The sequence below is a fragment of the Pristiophorus japonicus genome, chromosome 20 (genome assembly GCF_044704955.1).
Source record: "Pristiophorus japonicus isolate sPriJap1 chromosome 20, sPriJap1.hap1, whole genome shotgun sequence".
NCBI lineage: Eukaryota > Metazoa > Chordata > Chondrichthyes > Pristiophoridae > Pristiophorus > Pristiophorus japonicus.
Genome location: NC_091996.1, coordinates 85,813,406 through 85,834,841, shown reverse-complemented (window position 1 = coordinate 85,834,841; position 21,436 = coordinate 85,813,406). Strand labels below are relative to the sequence as shown.

At 51.0% G+C, this 21,436-nt stretch overlaps 1 protein-coding gene and 1 long non-coding RNA gene across 5 annotated transcripts in view; both read left to right on the top strand.

Moving 5' to 3' along the window:
- Positions 1-21,137, top strand: part of LOC139232639 (arf-GAP domain and FG repeat-containing protein 1-like) — a 134,269-nt gene extending 113,132 nt beyond the window's left edge. For 3 of the 4 annotated variants that reach the window (XM_070863086.1, XM_070863084.1, XM_070863087.1), the window contains 6 exons: positions 5,650-5,797; positions 9,034-9,107; positions 9,477-9,560; positions 14,688-15,014; positions 17,261-17,355; positions 20,961-21,137. In XM_070863086.1, coding sequence (XP_070719187.1) covers positions 5,650-5,797; positions 9,034-9,107; positions 9,477-9,560; positions 14,688-15,014; positions 17,261-17,355; positions 20,961-21,020 — 788 coding nt within the window. In that variant the 3' untranslated portion in view covers positions 21,021-21,137. The remainder of the gene's footprint in view (positions 1-5,649; positions 5,798-9,033; positions 9,108-9,476; positions 9,561-14,687; positions 15,015-17,260; positions 17,356-20,960) is intronic. The other variant, XM_070863085.1, reaches the window with a different exon arrangement.
- A 35-nt stretch (positions 21,138-21,172) lies between these two features.
- LOC139232640 (uncharacterized) overlaps positions 21,173-21,436 on the top strand; it is a 1,023-nt gene continuing 759 nt past the window's right edge. Inside the window, exon 1 of the long non-coding RNA XR_011588063.1 lies at positions 21,173-21,429. This is a non-coding gene — a long non-coding RNA (uncharacterized lncRNA). The remainder of the gene's footprint in view (positions 21,430-21,436) is intronic.

Sequence of the window (21,436 nt, the reverse complement as noted above, 5' to 3'; positions counted from 1 at the left end):
CCTTCAAAGGGATGCGAAGCCCGGTTCTCCCATTTACCCTTTGCACAAGTTCTTCAGTCTGGTTACAGGGTAGACCGTTTCCAGTCCACGCAAAGCACCGAGCTCCGAAAGGACCCGCCGTGGCTCTCCCGGGTCTCTGCCCTCAGCCGCCTGTCCGTGACCCCGGAGCAGCGCGGCCGACAGATCGCCTGTAGCGCCGGGCCCCGCACACACGGGCGATCCGACAGCCTGCGGAGTGCGTTGTGAGAGTTGTCAGGCCGAGTGTGATGGACAGGTCTGAGCTGGAACCGGAATATTCCAGCTCTTCCATCTCCCATCACGCATCGGTTTAATGTGGAACAACACCGCCCCCCGCCGATAGTAATCCCAGCTGACAGGACCGCTTCCTGGCACACTCCCAGCCTCACCTTTAGCTGTTTTGGGGCACATTCTTGGGACAGTGTAGAGGGAGCTTTACTGTGTATCTAACCCTGTGCTGTACCTGCCCTGGGAGTGTTTGATGGGACAGTGTAGAGGGAGCTTTACTCTGTATCTAACCCTGTGCTGTACCTGCCCTGGGAGTGTTTGATGGGACAGTGTAGAGGGAGCTTTACTCTGTATCTAACCCCGTGCTGTACCTGCCCTGGGAGTGTTTGATGGGACAGTGTAGAGGGAGCTTTACTCTGTATCTAACCCTGTGCTGTACCTGCCCTGGGAGTGTTTGATGGGACAGTGTAGAGGGAGCTTTACTCTGTATCTAACCCTGTGCTGTACCTATCCTGGGAGTGTTTGATGGGACAGTGTAGAGGGAGCTTTACTCTGTATCTAACCCGTGCTGTACCTGCCCTGGGAGTGTTCTGATGTGAACATTGTGTGCCTGCAAAGGAGAAGATATTTTATGCCCTGCTCCACAGTGAGCAGCAGACAATGTAATTGGACCACTGGCCCTGTAAGCTGAAGCTTGCTATCTCTGTCCTTGACACATTTAGTCAGTCAGGGAGCGATTCAATCCCAACACTTCACAGATCTCACACATTGCTGACGTGCCTGAAATTGTGCTGCAATCTTCCTGGGACGGTAGAACACACCTCCCGTGCAAACTATTTATAATTTTGTTTGGCAGGGTGTTGAGGGTTGCGGAACTAAGGCTGGCAAACGGAACAGGCCAGAGGCACTTCAGGGCCTGCTCCTGTTCGTTTCACTCCACAACTGCCCGTGTCGGATGTTGACTTGCCTGCGCCATATGAATGGCCCGGGGTGTTTGTCGGTGTTTATCAGACGCAAGTCGTTTCCCGCTTTCTAGTCAGCTAGTGACGTACCATTGCCAATGCTATCCACTGGAGCTTGCTTGATGGGCCTGGGGACAGGGCTGTTCTGCACGTCTCTGTGCCATTCCAGTCACTGCCTGCGCAAACACGGTCACTTTGAACATGATTGAGCTCCGTTGCCTGGAACCGCTAGATTCGAATGAAGCCTTGCGATGATTGAAGGCGCTCTGTGCACCTCAGAATCTGTTCCTGCCACATCACTCTGCAACTCGTCCAATTTTCCCCCGGCACGCACAGGTTGTGGATTAAGCAGATGTCGTACAATGTGGGAAAATGTGAGGTTATCCACTCTGGCAGAAAATATTAGAAAAGCAAATTATAATTTAAATGGAGAAAAGTTACAAAGTGCTGCAATACGGAACGACCTGGGGGTCCTTGTGCATGAAACACAAAAAATTAGCATGCAGGTACAGCAAGTGATCAGGAAGGCCAATGGAATGTTGGCCTTTATTGCAAGGGGGATGGAGTATAAAAGCAGAGAAGTCCTGCTACAACTGTACAGGGTATTGGTGAGGCCACACCTGGAGTACTGCGTGCAGTTTTGGTCTCCATATTTAAGGAAGGATATACTTGTATTGGAGGCAGTTCAGAGAAGGTTCACTCGGTTGATTCCGGAGATGAGGAGGTTGACTCATGACGAAAGGTTGCGCCTATACACATTGGAGTTCAGAAGAATGAGAGGTGATCTTATCGAAACATATAAGATGATGAGGGGGCTCAACAAGGTGGATGCAGAGAGGGTATTTCCATTCAGGGGAAACTCAAACTAGGGGGCATAGTCTCAGAATAAGGGGCCGCCCATATAAAACTGAGATGAGGAGGAATTTCTTCTCTGAGGGTTGTAAATCTGTGGAATTCTCTGCCCCAGAGAGCTGTGGAGGCTGGGTCATTGAATATATTTAAGGCGGAGATAGACAGATTTTTTGAGCGATAAGGGAGTAAAGGGTTATGGGGAGCGGGCGGGGAAGTGGAGCTGAGTCCATGATCAGATCAGCCATGATTTTATTGAATGGCGGAGCAGGCTCGAGGGGCCGAATGGCCGACTCCTGCTCCTATTTCTTATGTTCTTATGATGGGTAGCTCCGACACTGGGTAATGACAAGCTGGGTCAAATCCCCCCCAGTGGCTAATGGTGAAATCGATTTTCAATTAAATTTGGTGATTTGATGGCTGGTGCTGGAGCAGCTGCAGGAGTGCTCTGAGTGCACAATCGGTTTATGAATTGCCTTCAGGGAATTTTAGCTGAAGAAAGATTGGATAGGCTGGGGTTGTTTTCTCTGGAACAGAGAAGGCTGAGGGGAGACCTGATTGAGGTGTATAAAATGATGAAGGGCCTGGATTGAGTGGATAGGAAGGACCTATTTCCCTGAGCAACCAGGCGGCATAGATTTAAAGTAATTCGGTGGGTGGGGAGGTTTAGAGGGGGCTTGAGGGGAAATTTCTTCACCCAGAGGGTGGTGGGGGTCTGGAACTCACTGCCTGAAAGGGTGGTGGAGGCAGAAACCCTCACCATATTTAAAAAGTACTTGGATGTGCACCTGAAGTGCCGTAACCGACACGGCTACCGACCGAGAGCTGGAAAATGGGATTAAGCTGGGTGGCTCTTTGTCGGCCGGTGCGGACACGATGGGCTGAATGGCCTCCTTCCGCGCTGTAAATTTCTATGATTCTCTAACTGGAAGCGGCCTGACTTGCATGCGTTACACCATGTGCTCGACTGTGATGCCTCGCTGTAACAGGCTAACACGCACCCCTCAGTTGTGTTCATATATTTTTCCCAAAAAAACACACTCATGAATGTCAACACCACGATCCATCAGTTGTCCAATCAGAAGGCCCCCACCCGACTTCTCGGGGCAACTAGGACCAATCAGTCCATGCCAGCCTTTCCGCAACGAACAGATCCCCTGTTGGCGTCCTTCATTAGGTGTCGTGGGGACCTGAACCGCAGCCTCTGCTATTTACCACCCGCCGAGTTTCTGACAGACACTCGCCCCGACTGCTGCCGCTCACTGATTGTCCTGTCGCTGGCGAGTACCCGCTGTCGCTCTGATCCTCCATGCGCCATGCAAACCCATCTCCAACCCTCCCATTCACTTCCACTGTACACCATCACAATGGACCCAAACCCCTTCCCATTCACTCGCACTGTACACCATCACAATGGACCCAAACCCCTTCCCATTCACTCACACTGTGCACAATCCCAAGGGACCCAAACCCCTTCCCATTCACTCACACTGTGCACAATCCCAAGAGACCCAAACCCCTTCCCATTCACTCACACTGTACACCATCACAATGGACCCAAACTCCTTCCCATTCACTCACACTGTACACCATCACAATGGACCCAAACCCCTTCCCATTCACTCGCACTGTACACCATCACAAGGGACCCAAACCCCTTCCCATTCACTCGCACTGTACACCATCACAAGGGACCCAAACCCCTTCCCATTCACTCACACTGTACACCATCACAATGGACCCAAACCCCTTCCCATTCACTCACACTGTGCACAATCTCAAGGGACCCAAACCCCTTCCCATTCACTCACACTGTACACCATCACAATGGACCCAAACTCCTTCCCATTCACTCCCACTGTGCACCATCACAATGGACCCAAACCCCTTCCCATTCACTCCCACTGTACACCATCACAATGGACCGAAACCCCTTCTCATTCACTCCCACTGTACACCATCACAATGGACCCAAACCCATTCCCATTCACTCCCACTGTACACCATCACAATGGACCGAAACCCCTTCCCATTCACTCCCACTGTACACCATCACAATGGACCCAAACCCATTCCCATTCACTCCCACTGTACACCATCACAATGGACCCAAACCCCTTCCCATTCACTCCCACTGTTATGAATCCTGGAACTAACCACGGTAATTAAAAATCAAACAGCATTTAAGTTCAGAGTGTTAATATACAAAATCCTGATGGAAGCTTAACATTTCTCGCTCTCTGATTTTAAACTTGGGCACTAAACGCAATGCACCCACAGCCGAAATCTCTATCCTCCTCCCCCTACCCCCTTTCCCAAGGGACAGCCCCACATTTCCGAAGTTGAACCGTAACTGTGCAAAGTCTGCGTTTTGCTCAGTTCCTATTCTGGGTTCAATAAGTGGCTGACTGTGTTGTTGGGGATAAGCTTCACCGACTGTCAATTTGAACTTGTAGAAACTCTGACCCACTCCTTGCATTCCTGCTAATACAGGATTGGTTTATCAGCCTTGCTTATCATTGGGTCATTTCAACTTTTCTGTGCCCCTCCCTGTGGTTTAGTTAGTAAAATGTGGAGGTACGCCATACCCGACTCCGCCCCCTTGCCTCAGCTCATCTGCTGCTGAAGCCCTCAACTCTGCCCTTATTACCCCCAGACTCGACTATTCCAACTCACTCCTCACCGGCCCCTCTCCTTCCACCCTCCATAAACTCGAACTCATCCAAAACTCTGCTTCCTGGATCTTAACTCGCACCAAATTCAGTTCACCCATCGCCTCACTGAGTTCACTGACCTGCATTGGCTCTCAGTCTGTGAACGTCTCGATTTATATTTAAAAAAAAAAATTCTCATCCATGTTTTCAAATCCCTCCTGTGGCTACACCCCTCTCCCTATCTCTGAAATCACCTCCAACCCCACAACCCCCCCCCCCCCCCCCCACCCAGAGATCTCTGCGCTCCTCTAATTCTGCCCTCCTGAGCATCCCTGATTATAATCGCTCCACCATCGGTGGCCGTGACTTCAGCTGCCTGGGCCCCAAAGCTCTGGAACTCCCTCCCTGAACCTCTCCGCCTCTCTCTCCTCCATTAACGACTCTCCATTAAAAAAACCGACCTCCCTGACCAAGCTTTCGGCCACCTGTCCTCATACCTCCTCGTGTGGCCCAGTGTCACGTTCTGTCTGATACTCGCCCCTTGGGACATTTCACTGCGCTAAAGACGCTGAGCTCGCGCAAGTTGCCGTTGAAGTAGGAAGGTGCCAGGTTTGTCGTGGAGCCTGCTGATCGTAGCAGGAGCGGCGGCTTGTCCCTCGACGATTGGCCTCGGCACCGCGGGGTGGGGGTGAGGCATTGGCCTGCTCCTGATCCGTCGCCACCCGAGCCCAGCCGAATGAGGCTTCGGCCCAACCTTTGGGCTGTGACATTCTCCGACGGTTGAGTGACTGTTGCTGTCCAGGGGGGCGGGAAATGATGACTTGGCTGAAGTGGGAGGGGGGGGCGATGGGGCGACGGTGCCTGTGGTAAAGCACCCGTGGGCGACAACAGGGCAGTGCATTCACTTTCTTTCCTTGTTCCCTGGTGTTTCCGAGCAGCAGGTGGCCAGATGTCCGGCTTTAGTTTCACCTCTTCGGCGTCCAGCAGTCAACCCACAGTCCCGTCGAGCCAGTATACAGCAGCTGAATACAGCAGCGTCTTCAGTATCGGAGTGCCTTCAAGTAATGCAAGTGCTGGCACTAGCAGGTATTGTGCAGACCTCCCCTTCTTCCCTCTCCGTTTCTCTCTCGACTTATTTTATTTTCCTGCTCGTCTGTTTGCACCAGGCGAGCGATGTCGGTGCTGAGGAAGTGACCGCTTTGGGGGTAGATCGTGGGACTGGCACAGCTGTGCGGTCCTGCGTCCCTCCACCATTTTTATTCCTGTTGACGTCGGTGCCAGTCGCGGCTAGCACCTCGTCTACCCGATCACACAATGTCACAAGCTACCCCGTTGGGTTGTCAGCATCAAGCACTTGTGGGGTGGGGGCTGGGAGACCAGAACCAAGGGGCCATCACTATAAGACACTAATAAACCCAGTGGGGAATTCAGGAGAAACTTCTTTGCCCAGAGAGTGGTGAGAATGTGGAACTCGCTGCCACAGGGAGGGGTTGAGGCGAATAGTATCGATGCATTTAAGGGGAGGCTGAATAAACACATGAGGGAGAAAAGAGTAGAAGGAATATGGTGATAGAATTTGATGAGGAAGGATTGTAGGAGGCTTGGACAGGTTGGGACGAATAGAAACATAGAAAATAGGTGCAGGAGTAGGCCATTCAGCCCTTCTAGCCTGCACCGCCATTCAATGAGTTCATGGCTGAACATGAAACTTCAGTACCCCCTTCCTGCTTTCTCACCATACCCCTTGATCCCCCGAGTAGCAAGGACTTCATCTAACTCCCTTTTGAATATATTTAGTGAATTGGCCTCAACTACTTTCTGTGGTAGATAATTCCACAGGTTCACCACTCTCTGGGTGAAGAAGTTTCTCCTCATCTCGGTCCTAAATGGCTTACCCCTTATCCTTAGACTGTGACCCCTGGTTCTGGACTTCTCTAACATTGGGAACATTCTTCCTGCATCCAACCTGTCCAAACCGTCAGAATTTTAAACGTTTCTATGAGGTCCCCTCTCACTCTTCTGAACTCCAGTGAATACAAGCCCAGTTGATCCAGTCTTTCTTGATAGGTCAGTCCCACCATCCCGGGAATCAATCTGGTGAATCTTCGCTGCACTCCCTCAATAGTAAGAACGTCCTTCCTCAAGTTAGGAGACCAAAACTGTACACAATACCCCAGGTGTGGCCTCACCAAGGCCCTATACAACTGTAGCAACACCTCCCTGCCCCTGTACTCAAATCCCCTCGCTATGAAGGCCAACATGCCATTTGCTTTCTTAACCGCCTGCTGTACCTGCATGCCAACCTTCAATGACTGATGTACCATGACACCCAGGTCTCGCTGAACCTTCCCCCTTCCTAATCTGTCACCATTCAGATAATAGTCTGTCTCTCTGTTTTTACCACCAAAGTGGATAACCTCACATTTATCCACATTATACTTCATCTGTCACGCATTTGCCCACTCACCTAACCTATCCAAGTCACTCTGCAGCCTCATAGCATCCTCCTCGCAGCTCACACTGCCACCCAACTTAGTGTCATCCGCAAATTTGGAGATACTACATTTAATCCACTCGTCTAAATCATTAATGTACAATGTAAACAGCTGGGGCCCCAGCACAGAACCTTGCGGTACCCCAATAGTCACTGCCTGCCATTCTGAAAAGTACCCATTTACTCCTACTCTTGGCTTCCTGTCTGACAACCAGTTCTCAATCCACGTCAGCATACTACCCCCAATCCCATGTGCTTTAACTTTGCACATTAATCTCTTGTGTGGGACCTTGTCGAAAGCCTTCTGAAAGTCCAAATATACCACATCAACTGGTTCTCCTTTGTCCACTTTACTGGAAACATCCTCAAAAAATTCCAGAAGATTTGTCAAGCATGATCTCCCTTTCACAAATCCATGCTGACTTGGACCTATCATGTCACCATTTTCCAAATGCGCTGCTATGACATCCTTAATAATTGATTCCATCATTTTACCCACTACTGAGGTCAGGCTGACCGGTCTATAATTCCCTGCTTTCTCTCTCCCTCCTTTTTTAAAAAGTGGGGTTACATTGGCTACCCTCCACTCGATAGGAACTGATCCAGAGTCCTAAAGTACTCTGGGATGCAGTCCATCAGGCCCTGGGGATTTATCGGCCTTCAATCCCATCAATTTCCCCAACACAATTTCCCGACTAATAAAGATTTCCCTCAGTTCCTCCTCCTTACTAGACCCTCTGACCCCTTTTATATCCGGAAGATTGTTTGTGTCCTCCTTAGTGAATACTGAACCAAAGTACTTGTTTAATTGGTCTGCCATTTCTTTGTTCCCCGTTATGACTTCCCCTGATTCTGACTGCAGGGGACCTACGTTTGTCTTTACTAACCTTTTTCTCTTTACATACCTATAGAAACTTTTGCAATCCGCCTTAATGTTCCCTGCAAGCTTCTTCTCGTACTCCATTTTCCCTGCCCTAATCAAACCCTTTGTCCTCCTCTGCTGAGTTCTAAATTTCTCCCAGTCCCCAGGTTCGCTGCTATTTCTGGCCAATTTGTATGCCACTTCCTTGGCTTTAATACTATCCCTGATTTCCCTAGATAGCCACGGTTGAGCCACCTTCCCTTTTTTATTTTTACGCCAGACAGGAATGTACAATTGTTGTAATTCATCCATGCGGTCTCTAAATGTCTGCCATTGCCCATCCACAGTCAACCCCTTAAGTATCATTAGCCAATCTATCTTAGCCAATTCACGCCTCATACCTTCAAAGTTACCCTTCTTTAAGTTCTGGACCATGGTCTCTGAATTAACTGTTTCATTCTCTATCCTAATGCAGAATTCCACCATATTATGGTCACTCTTCCCCAAGGGGCCTCGCACAACGAGATTGCTAATTAATCCTCTCTCATTACACAACACCCAGTCTAGGATGGCCTCCCCCCTAGTTGGTTCCTTGACATATTGGTCTAGAAAACCATCCCTTATGCACTCCAGGAAATCCTCCTCCACCGTATTGCTTCCAGTTTGGCTAGCCCAATCTATGTGCATATTAAAGTCACCCATTATAACTGCTGCACCTTTATTGCATGCACTCCTAATTAGAATAGCCTGTTTCTGCATATCCTGTGTAATACAGTGTCCCGTCAAACACACTCAATTCAAGTACAGCACGGGGTTAGATACAGAGTAAAGCTCCCTCTACACTGTCCCATCTAACACTCCCAGGGCAGGTACAGCACGGGGTTAGATACAGAGTAAAGCTCTCTGTATATTGTTGGATGAAATGCCCAGTTGCTGAAGTCTCGCCTGTTGTTATTTTGGTTGCAGTATCTCCGGGACGATGAGCGGAAGCCAAGTGCCTATACAGCAGGCTGCCGGCACCAACACACAGAGCTTCGGAGGTACCTTTCCTTACAAACAATTCCCCCTTTACGTTCTCTCTTCTCATTCTGATGTTCTTGCCCCCTAACCCTTGCTCCCAGACGCGTACCAACCCGCCCCCCCCCCCCCCACCCCCCACCCAGGGCAGACCGGCTCTGCTCCCGTGCCGAGAGGGAGGGTTCGTTACTCCTGAGAAACGATCCCGCCCTCCAAAAGGATTATTGCTTCCGGCCTGCGGGGTAGCCTGGGCGCTCTGTGCCCGTGGAGCCCTCCCTCTCCGGGGAGGAGGGGGGGGGGGGGGAACCGTGTTTTTTTTTTTCACTGAACCTGATTAATCTTCTTTTCCCCCTTTTTTTTTTGTTTTTCTCTTCTCTTGCCCTGCCTTTCAGCTTTCAGTAATCCATTCGCTGCTCCCTCTGCTACGCCACAAGCACCTTCCACCAACCCATTCCAGGCCAACGGACTGGCACCGGGTGAGTCTTCGCAATCTCTCTCTCTCTTGTCGGCGGGAATTAACGCTGCCTTTTTTTTTTTTGCTTCGTTGCCTCTTCCCATTCTCTCTACACTCCTCCTCCTCTCCCGAGGGCACTTACCGTCGGCAGCTTTGGGGCTTCCTCGGCCCCCGCCCCCCCCCCTCCTTTTTTTGTAACCCGCATGTGCGCTCAGTCCTCTCGCACGTCGGCTCGGCGGGTTGTTCCGCCACGGGGGCCGTCGCGGCCGAGCCCGATCCTCGCATGCGCTCGGCCGGAAGAGGCCACGCGGGATGCTTGCCTTTGTTAGCCTTGGCGGAGAAGACAAGAGCAGGTAGGTTATGCTTGAACTGTATAAAACACTGGTTGGGCCACAGCTGGAGTACTGCGCGCAGTTCTGGTCACCGCATTACGGGAAGGATGTGATTGCACTGGAGAGGGCGCAGAGGAGATTTACCAGGATGTTGCCGGGACTGGACAATTTTAGCGATGAGGAAAGATTGGATAGGCTGGGGTTGTTTTCTTTGGAACAGAGGAGGCTGAGGGGCGACCTGATTGAGGTGTATAAAATGATGAGGGGCCTGGATAGAGTGGCTAGGACGGATCTATTTCCCTTAGCAGAGGGGCCAACAACCAGGGGGCATAGATCTCAAATAATTGGGGAGAGGTTTAGAGGTGATTTGAGGGGAAATGTCTTCACCCAGAGGGTGGTGGGGGTCTGGAACTCACTGCCTGAAAGGGTGGTAGAGGCAGAAACCCTCACCACATTTAAAAAGTACCTGGATGTGCACCTGAAGTGTCGTAACCTGCAGGGCTACGGACCGAGAGCGGGAAAGTGGGATTAGGCTGGGTGGCTCTTTGTCGGCCGGCGCGGACACGATGGGCCGAATGGCCTCCTTCCGTGCTGTAAATTTCTGTGGTTCTACAAAAAGGGCAGTAATCGGCAGCGGGAGCGGTGCCCCACAAGTCCACGGGCGTCGCACCGAGTCTTAATTGCGGCCCGCCCCCTCAAACCACCGGCCCGGGGAGACCCGCCAACTTCACTGAGATGACAAAACGGGAGGGGTCGTCGAGAGAAAGTCACTTTAAAAAAAAAATATATATATATATATATATAAGCTTGTCCGCACTGCAGGATTAATGGTGCAACCATCGCCTCGCTTAATGCACAGTGAGCGATCCTGGGAAATTCTGTGCTGGGTATAAATTATCCAAGCTGGCTTGCATTAGCCTCCCCCAGGTCTCAATCATTCACACACCTCAAGCAGTGAGCGGAACAGGATACACGAACCCCGCTTGCCGCTTAGCTGTAGATGTTGGTCTGAAGACGGTTCACCACCTCCTCCTCCCATGTACTGCGGTGCTGCAACAACAACATTGCATTTATATAGCGCCTTTATAACGCAGTAAAACCCTCGCAAGGCGCTTCACAGGAGCGGTTATCAAACACAACTTGACACCGAGCCGCACAAGATAGTAGGTTCAGGTGACCAAAAGCTTGGTCAAAGAGGTAGGTTTTCATATCATCATCATAGGCAGTCCCTCGGAATCGAGGAAGACTTGCTTCCGCTCTAAAAGTGAGTTCTCAGGTGGCTGAACAGTCCAATACGAGAGCCACAGTCCCTGTCACAGGTGGGACACTCAGTGGTTGAAGGAAATATTTTAAGGAGCCGTTTAAAGGAGGTAGAGCGGCGGAGAGGATTGGGAGGGAATTCCATTGATTCGGGCCCAGGCGGCTGAAGGCACGGCCGCCAATGGTGGAGCAAAGGACCTTGGGTTACTCACCTGTAACCTCCCCCTTTAGGAAGTATTAATGAGTGCTCTACCCACGCTGCATGGTGGTAGAGTAATTAGAAATGATATCCTGTGGTAGTATCATCAGCAATGTAAGAACAAGAAGCAGGAGCAGGCCATTCGATGAGATCACGGCTGATCTTCGACCTCAACTCCACTTCCCCGCTCGATCCCCATATCCCTCGATTCCCTAAGTATCAAAAAATCTATTGATCTCAGCCTTGAAAATACTCAATGACTGAGCCTCCACAGCCCTCTGGGGCAGCTAATTCCAAAGATTCACCACTCTGAGTGAAGAAATTTCTCCTCATCTCAGTCCTAAATGGCCGCCCCCTTATCCTGAGACTGTGACCCCTGGTTCTTGACTCCCCAGCCCGGGGGGAAACATCCTCCCTGTCAAGCACCTTGAGAAGTTTGTGTATTTCAATGAGATCACCTCTCATTCTTCTAAACTCTAGAGAATACAGGCCTAGTCTGCTCAATCTCTCCTCATAGGACAATCCCCCCATCCCAGGAATCAGTCTGGTGAACCTTCGTTGCACTCCCTCTATGGCAAGTATATCCTTCCTCGGGTAAGGAGACCCAAACTGTGCACAATACTCCAGGTGTGGTCTCACTAGGGCCCTGTATAATTGCAGTAAGACGCCTTTACTCTTGTACTCCAACCACTTTGTAATAAAGGCCAACATACCATTTGCTTTCTTTAATTGCTTGCTGTACCTGCATGTTAACTTTCAGTGATTGGTGTACAAGGACACCCAGGTCCCTCTCTGTGTCAACATTTTTTTAGCCTCTCAGCAAAGTTATATAACTTCACATTTCTCCACATTATATGGCGTCTGCCACATTCTTGCCCACTCACTTAACCCGTCTATGTCCCTTTGCAGTCTCTCTATATCTTCGTCACAGCTTCCTTTCATGATTCGAGTGAATTATCCGTATTACCTGCAGGCAGTTGCTGGACAGACTTTATGGACAAGATGGGGGTTGGAGGGCAGAGTTGGCAGAGCGACTTCAGGAAGTTGCCCCACAGCACCACCACCTGGCCAGAGACTGCACCTGCACCGTGACAGGCAGCTGTTGACATACGGGGATTATTTTTTTTCTGCGCTGAAAGTTCACAGAGGCGGTTTCAATGTTAAAAGTTGCGGGAAAACCCTGACCGAATATTTGAGGCGGGCGGTGAGCCCCGCGCGGAGTTTGTGCTGTCTGGGCCGTGGCTATGCAGGGACGAGGACCCCGTTGTGCTGGTGCAGTGACCCAGGAATCCACGGGACTGAGCACCAGTTCGGGCGGACGCAGGAGGTTACAGGGCCCAGCCGAGCGGGTGTCAGAGTGCGTCCCGTGCACCGGGGGCTTGTCACCCCTCCCCAGGGTCAGGGGTCGGAGGGGAGCTGGGCTGTCTGAAGGCACTAGGCACTAGTCATTGGCTTTGCGTGGAATGTGCGAGGGGTCGGTGGGGGGGGGCAGGCAGGGGTGCAGCCGATGATAAAGCAGCATGCTCCGTGACGTTCATTTATTGGGCTGGGTATCGGAATACATTAAATCATTCACTGCTTTCTCTCACCGTTCAACCCAGCATAAAATGTTTTTTTTTTGTTAAACACTTGCTATTTTATAGAATGATAGAAATTTACAGCACGGGAGGAGGCTATTTCGGCCCATCGTGTCCGTGCCAGCCTAATCCCACTTTCCCGCTCTGGGTCCGTAGCCCTGCAGGTTACGGCACTTCAGGCGCACATCCAAGTACTTTGCAAATGTGGTGAGGGTTTCTGCCTCTACCACCCTTTCAGGCAGTGAGTTCCAGACCCCCACCACCCTCTGGGTGAAGACATTTCCCCTCGAATCCCCTCCAAACCTCCCCCCAATTACTTTAAATCTATGCCTCCTGGTGTTGATCTCTCTGCTAAGGGAAATAGGTCCGTGCTATCCACTCTATCCAGGCCCCTCATCATTTTATACACCTCAATCAGGTCTCCCCTCAGCCTCCTCTGTTCCAAAGAAAACAACCCCAGCCTATCCAATCTTTCCTCATCGCTAAAATTCTCCAGTCCCGGCAACATCCTCCTAAATCTCTGTACCCTAAGAACATGAGAACTAAGAACAGGAGTTGGCCATTCGGCCCCTCGAGCCTGTTCCGCCATTCAATAAGATCATGGCTGATCATCGACCTCAACTCCACTTTCCCGCCAGATCTCCATATCTCTTGATTTCCCCCTAGACTCCAAAAATCTATCGATCTCAACCTTGAATATACTCAGAGACTCAGCATCCACAGTTCTCTGGAGCAAAGATTCACCATCCTCTGAGTGAAGAAATACCTCCTCATCACTGTCTTAAATGGCCGACCCCTTATCCTGAGTCTGTGACCCCTGGTTCTAGACTCTCCAGCCCGGGGGAAACATCCTCCCTGCATCTACCCTGTCAATCCCTGTAAGAATTGTATGTTTCAATGAGATCACCTCTCATTCTTCTAAACTCCAGAGAGTATAGGCCCATTCTACACAGTCTCTCCTCATAAGACAACCCTCTCATCCCAGAAATCAATCTGTTGAACCTCTGTTGTACAGCCTCCAAGGCAGGTATATCCTTCCTTAGATAAGGAGACCAAAACTGTGCGCAGTACTCCAGGTGTGGTCTCACCAAGGCCCTGTACAATTGTAGCAAGACTTCCCAATTCTTATACTCCAACACTCTTGCAATAAAGGCCAATGTACCACTTGCCTTCCATATTACTTGCTGTACCTGCACGCTTGCTTTCTGTATTTCTTGCACAAGGGACACCCAAATCTCTCTCAATGCCAAAACTTAAAATTTTCTCATCATTTAAAAAATATTTTCCTGCATTATACTCCATTTGCCACCTTACTGGCCACTCAGTCCATCTCTATCCCTTTGCAGACGCTTTGTGTTCTCCTCACAGCTCACTGTCCCACCTAGCTATGTATCGTCAGCAAACTTGGATACATTACACTCGGTCCCTTCATGTCGGTCATTGTTATAGATTATAAACAGCTGAGGCCCCAGCACTGATCCCTGCGGCACCTCACTAGTTACAGCCTGCCGACCTGAAAAAGGCCCGTTTATCCCGGCTCTCTGTGTTCTGTCTGTTAACCAATCCTCTATCCATGCTAATAATTGCCACCAATCCCACTCCAGTGCGATCACATCTTTCCTCCATTGTGGTGACCAGAACTGCACGCAGTACTCTAGCTGTGGCCTAACTAGCGTTTGCATCCAATGATATTAAAATTCTCCGATCTTCAGCGTTGCAGAGCGCGGCGGGGACTGCGCGATCGTGGCCCTAACCCTAACGCCCGTTTTCTTTCCGCGCAGCTCCGGTGTACGGCGGAGTGCCAGCGGGATATGGACCTGTTCCAGCCGCCTCGGTCCCCGGGGGTTTCGCAGGATTCCCGCAGCACCCGTTCTCCCAGCAGCAGCAGCAGCAACAACAACAGCAGCAACAACACATCTTTGCTCAGCAACAGTCCTACCCTCAGCAACAGTCCTACCCTCAGCAACAGTCCTACCCTCAGCAGCAACAGTCCTACCCACAGCAACAGGCCTACCCGGGGCAACAAGGCTACACCCAGCAACAGCAGCACGCCTTTGCTCAGCAACAGTCGTTCCTGCAGCAACAAGCCTTTGCTCAGCAACAAAATGGTAACGTGTGATGTTATATAAATCCCCCCCACCATTTAATGTAACGTGGGTCGTTATATAAATCCCCCCCACCATTTAACGTAACGTGCGTCGTTATATAAATCCCCCCCACCATTTAATGTAACGTGCGTCGTTATATAAATCCCCCCCACCATTTAATGTAACGTGGGTCGTTATATAAATCGCCCCCACCATTTAATGTAACGTGGGTTGTTATATAAATCGCCCCCACCATTTAATGTAACGTGCGTTGTTATATAAATCCCCCCCACCCCCCACCATTTAACATAAAGTGCGTCGTTATATAAATCGCCCCCCCCCACCATTCAATGTAACTTGCGTCGTTATATAAATCACCCCCCCACCATTTAACGTAACGTGCGATGTTATATAAATCACCCCCCCACCATTTAAAGTAAAGTGTATCGTTATATAAATCGCCCCCACCATTTAACGTAACGTGCGTCGTGAGGGAGCGCGGGCACTGTCGGAGGGGCAGTGCTGAGGGAGCGCGGGCACTGTCGGAGGGGCAGTTCTGAGGGAGCACCGCACTGTCGGAGGGGCAGTGCTGAGGGAGCGCGGGCACTGTCGGAGGGGCAGTTCTGAGGGAGCACCGCACTGTCGGAGGGGCAGTGCTGAGGGAGCGCCGCACTGTCGGAGGGGCAGTGCTGAGGGAGCACCGCACTGTCGGAGGGGCAGTGCTGAGGGAGCCCCGCACTGTTGGAGGTGCTGTCTTTCAGATGAGACATTAAACCGAGGCCCCGTCTGCTCTCTCAGGTGGACGTAAAAGATCCCATTTCGAAGAAGAGAAGGTGAGTTCTCCCCGGTGTCCTGGGCCCAATATTTATCCCTCAATCATTAGCACTAAAAACAGATGATCTGGGCCATTATCACATTGCTGTTTGTGGGAGCTTGCTATGTGCAAAGTGGCTGCCGCGTTTCCCACATTACAACAGTGACACCAACACTCCTGTCATGTATCCTACATGGTTACTGCTTGTACTATTACAAGGTGTGCCACCAGAGGGCACTGCAGTGGGAGACTTGTGGGTTACCTGTACAGGTGTGCCTGGCCCAGTATAAAAGGCAGGCCACCAGGTGTGATCCTCACTCTGGAGTTAACAATAAAGGACTCGGGTCACGACAGTTAAAGTACAACACACTGCCTCGTGGAGTCATTATTAGAGCATCTAAGGACACTACAACTCCAAAAAGTACTTCATTGGCTGTAAAGTGCTTGGAGATGCGCTGAGGTTGTGAAAGGTGTTATGTAAATGCAACTACTTTTTCTTTTCCTTCATCCAGCTATCCAATGTAATCGTGAAATCTGACCCCGTTTCTGCTTCAACCACTAATCCTCAGAGTGAATCGCACAGCCTCACAACTCTCATTGTGAGGAAGTTTCTCATGTCCTAAATCACCAGCATTTAATCTTTCATTCATGGCCTCTCGCTCTTAACTCCTCAAATACTGGCAATAGTCTGCCTTGCCCCATCCCCATAGAACTTAAAAAAAAAGAAAGACTTGCATTTATATAGCGCCTTTCATGACCTCAGGGCATCCCAAATGCTTCACTGCCAATGAAGTACTTTTGGAGTGTGGTTACTGTTGTAATGTGGGAAACGCGGCAGCTAATTTGCGCACAGCAAGCTCCCACACACAGCAATGTGATAATGACCCAGATAATCTGTTTTTTATGTTAATTGAGGGATAAATATTGGGCCCAGGACACCAGGGATAACTCCCCTGTTCTTCTTCGAAATAGTGGCGGCAGGATCTTTTACATCCACCTGAGAGAGCAGACGGAAGCCTCGGTTTAATGTCTCATCTGAAAGACGGCCCCTCCGACAGTGCGGCGCTCCCTCAGCACCGCCCCTCCAACAGTGCGGCGCTTCCTCAGTACTGCCCCTCCAACAGTGCGCCGCTCCCTCGGTACTGCCCCTCTCTCAGTACCGCCCCTCCCTCAGTACCGCCCCTCCGACAGTGTGGCGCTCCCTCCGTACTGCTCTGGGAGTGTCGGCCCAGAATTTTATGCTCGAGTCCCTGGAGTGGGACTTGAACCCACAACCTTCTGGCTCAGAGGCGAGAGAGAGAATGCTGCCCACTGAGCCACAGCTGACACAGGGTTAAGCGGGTCTATCATATCGCCCCGTAATCTACACCCTTCGAATGGAAAAAGACCCAATTTTGAAGTCTTTGTATTTGTAGGTTTGTTGACTTCCTGTGTCTTTTATGTGTGTGTGTAGGAGCCGGGTTTGGTGCCTTCGGACAGCCCAAAGCAATGCCGCGACTGATGGGACCATTGATACAAGGAGGAGGAGCACCCAGCAACCCGTTCATGGTAGGTGCCACACCACCTTCCTTCACAGGGGAAATGGTGAACCGCGCACCTTCAGGCAGACAGAGTGAATGTTCTCGGGGGGGCCCCAGTAAGTTAGTGTAGCAGTAACAACACTGGACTAATCCGGTAATCCAGGCTGACACACCCTGTGCCAGTGCTGAGGGAGTGCTGCGCTGTCAGGTGAGACGTTAAACCGACGCTGTAACTATTTGTACTGCACATTTTTTGACCGACGTGTCTGTTGAGTCCCGCCCTCGAATCGTTCACTTCACATGGTGCCGAGAAACAGGACCTAAAGCCCGAGACTGCCGACCTGATCTCGGTGGGGGGAGAGGGAGAGGGAGAGGGAGAGGGAGACTGGGGGTCGTGGGGGGGCGGCGGGGAGGGAGAGAGAGAGGGAGGGGCTGGGGGGGAGTGGAGAGAGAGAGAGAGGCTGGGGAGGGGGGCGAGGGGTGAGCGAGAGGAGGTGGGGGGGAGAGAGGGAACTCGGGGAAGACTGATTACGTTTTCTAACCCCCTACAAGGGGCATCATTGTAGTGGAAGTCACGACACTCACTATTCACTTCATACCCAATCAACCTGTTAACAATCCGTACACAATGGCCCATCTATGGGGGGGTGAGGGAGGGAGGGATGGACGTGGACTGGGGTAAGGCACTTTGGCTGGCCCTTGCTGTCTTCTGGGGAGCTCTGTCCTCTGTCGCTCCAGGAAGTCAAAGTGGATCGAGTTACAATTTGCAAATTCAGTGAGACCTTGGGGTGGGCGATTCCAGTGAAACTTCAAGGTGTGGCCCTCCAAGGCGACGAATCATAGACAAAGGGTGGAGCACGGCGACCATTTTTGCAGTACAAAGAAGCGCGTCCTTAAACCGAGGCCCCGTCTGCCCCCTCAGGCGACGCAAGAGATCCCACAGCACTGTACATCGAAAAGCAGGGAGATGTTAATGCGACAGCGAGACTGCTTTTGGGGTAAACCTGATGGGGCTGTATCTCCATGTGTTCGGAGCAAGGGGGTGAGCTAACAATAATGCTTCCTTGAGGGTTTTTTTTAAAAACATTGAATGTACAGCACACAAACAGGCCAGTCGACCCCACCGCTCCGTGCCGGTGTTTATGCTCCACACCAGCCCCCTCCCACCCCTCTCCATCGCCCCATCCTTTTATTCCTTTCTCCCTCATGTGTTGATCCAGCTTCCCCTTAAACTAAAAGAAAAACAAGAAAGACTTGCATTTATATAGCGCCTTTCACGACCACTGGACATCTCAAAGCGTTTCTCAGCCAATGACCTACTTTTGGAGTGTAGACACTGTTGCAATATGGGAAATGCGGCAGCCAATTTGCGCACAGCAAGCTCCCACGCACAGCAATGTGATAATGACCCAGATAATCTGTTTTTGTTATGTTGATTGAGGGATAAATATTGGCTCCAGGACACCGGGGAGAACTCCCCCTGCTCTTCTTCGAAATAGTACCATGGGATCTTTTACATCCACCTGAGAGAGCAGACGGGGCCTCGGTTTAACGTCTCATCCGAAAGACGGCACCTCCGACAGTGCGGCGCTCCCTCAGTACTGCCCCTCCGACAGTGCGGCGCTCCCTCAGCACTGCCCCTCCGACAGTGCGGCGCTCCCTCAGCACTGCCCGTCCGACAGTGCGGCGCTCCCTCAGCACTGCACTGGGAGTGCCAGCCTGGTTTTTTGTGCTCAAGTCCCTGGAGTGGGCCTTGAACCCACAACCTTCTTACTCAGAGGCGAGAGGGAGTGCTGCCCACTGAGCCACGGGTGACACTAACCTAGGAGAAGAAGATACAAGTAGGAAATAACCTGAGTCACAAAAATATAAACTTTGGGAGACTTAAAATGAATGACCCTGCGGCAGCGGTAAGGAATGGAATGTAGTGCCTTTACTCGACTGCGGGAACCATCAGGAATAAAATGCTGGACCTGGAGCAGGGCGAACAGAGGGAGTGTGTGTGTGTGTGTGTGTGTGTGTGTTCCCCTCCCCCCGGTTGTGGAGCTGGGTGGGGCTACATTTGGCCTCAGCACCTTCAGGGGGGAGGGGAGGGCAGGAGGGGGTGGTAACTAGCCAGCGTCTCCCTCTCCTTACCACTGCCCCCTGTCGACAGGCGTGTATGTGACGGCGTCGGGTGAGGCTCGGGACGGGTTTGGCCGCGACGCCTCCCACAGTCAAATAGGCCGCCAAGCACCTGCCCGGTGAAGGTCAGGGCGAGGTAGCGGAGAGAAGTGCTGGCGGAACCTGGGCCACCCGGCAAGAATGGAGCGGGGGGTAGAAACATTAGCTGATATTTAGCAAGTAATCTCTAACATAAGAACATAAGAAATAGGAACAGGAGTTAGCAATTCGGCCCCTTGAGCCTGCTCCGCCATTCAATAAGATCATGGCTGATCTGATCATGGACTCTGCTCCACTTCCTGCCCGCTCCCCATAACCCTTGACTCCCTTATCGGTTAAGAAACTGTCTATCTCTGTCTTAAATTTATTCAATGTCCCAGCTTCCACAGCTCTCTGAGGTAGCGAATTCCACAGATTTACAACCCTCTGAGAGAAGAAATTCCTCCTCATCTCTGTTTTAAATGGGTGGCCCCTTATTCTAAGATCATGCCCCCTAGTTCTAGTCTCCCCCATCAGTGGAAACATCCTCTCTGCATCGACCTTGTCGAGCCCCCTCATAATCTTATACGTTTCAATAAGATCACCTCTCATTCTTCTGGATTCCAATGAGTAGAGGCCCAACCTACTCAACCTTTCCTCATAAGTCAACCCCCTCATCTCCGGAATCAACCGAGTGAACCTTCTCTGAACTGCCTCCAAAGCAAGTATATCCTTTCTTAAATATGGAAACCAAAACTGCACGCAGTACTCCAGGTGTGGCCTCACCGATACCCTGTATAACTGGAGCAAGACTTCCCTGCTTTTATACTCCATCCCCTTTGCAATAAAGGCCAAGATACCATTGGCCTTCCTGGTCACTTGCTGTACCTGCGCACTATCCTTTTGTGTCTCATGCACAAGTACCCCCAGGTCCTGCTGTACTGCAGCACTTTGCAATCTTTCTCCATTTAAATAATAACTTACTCTTTGATTTTTTTCTGCCAAACTGCATGACCTCACACTTTCCAACATTATACTCCATCTGCCAAATATTTGCCCACTCACTTAGCCTGTCTATGTCCTTTTGCAGATTTCCTCGCACATTGCTTTTCCTCCCACCTTTGTAACGTCGGCAAACTTGGCTACTATGGACATATTCAAAAGGGAGTTAGATGTGGCCTTTACAGCTAAAGGGATCAACGGGTATGGAGAGAAAGCAGGAAAGGGGTACTGAGGTGATGATCAGCCATGATCTTATTGAATGGCCTGCTCCTGCACCTATTTTCTACGTTACACGCGGTCCCTTCCTCCAGGTCATTAATATAGATTATAAATAGTTGGGGTCCCAGCACTGATCCCTGCGGCATCCCACTGGTTGCAGTTTTCCAACCCGAGAATGAACCATTTATCCCGACTCTCTGTTTTCTGTTAGTTAGCCAATCCTCTATCCATGCTAATATATTTCTCCTCTCTCTATCTCTCTCTCTGTAGACTGGAGCCCAGCCCGGACAATTTACAGCAGGAAATACGTCCACCAACCCCTTCTTATAGTGACCTGCGGTACTTTCAGCATGTGACTCTTCCAAAATCGCCTTAAACAAACAAGAGTCGACCTACAGCTGTAACATACTTAATGCCAGTACACATATTTCTATACTTTGGGGGAGGGTGGGGTGGGGGAGGGTAGGGTGGGGGGTGGGGGGGGGCGAGGGTGGAGCGGAGGTGGGGAGGCGAGGCATTGAAATATTTCTATATTGTAATCAATTGTTCAATGTATTAGCAACCAAATACCAGTGCCGGCTATATTGGGGGGGGGGGGGGGGCGGGAGGGGTGGTGGTCACTTGCTGCTGCTCTTATCCACCCCACGGGGAATAGGTCAGGGGGGAAGGTGGGGGGGAAATCGGGCAGTTCGACACACACCACGTCACCCCTCTCGTGCAGCCTTGGTCTATGCGGGAGGTGGGTT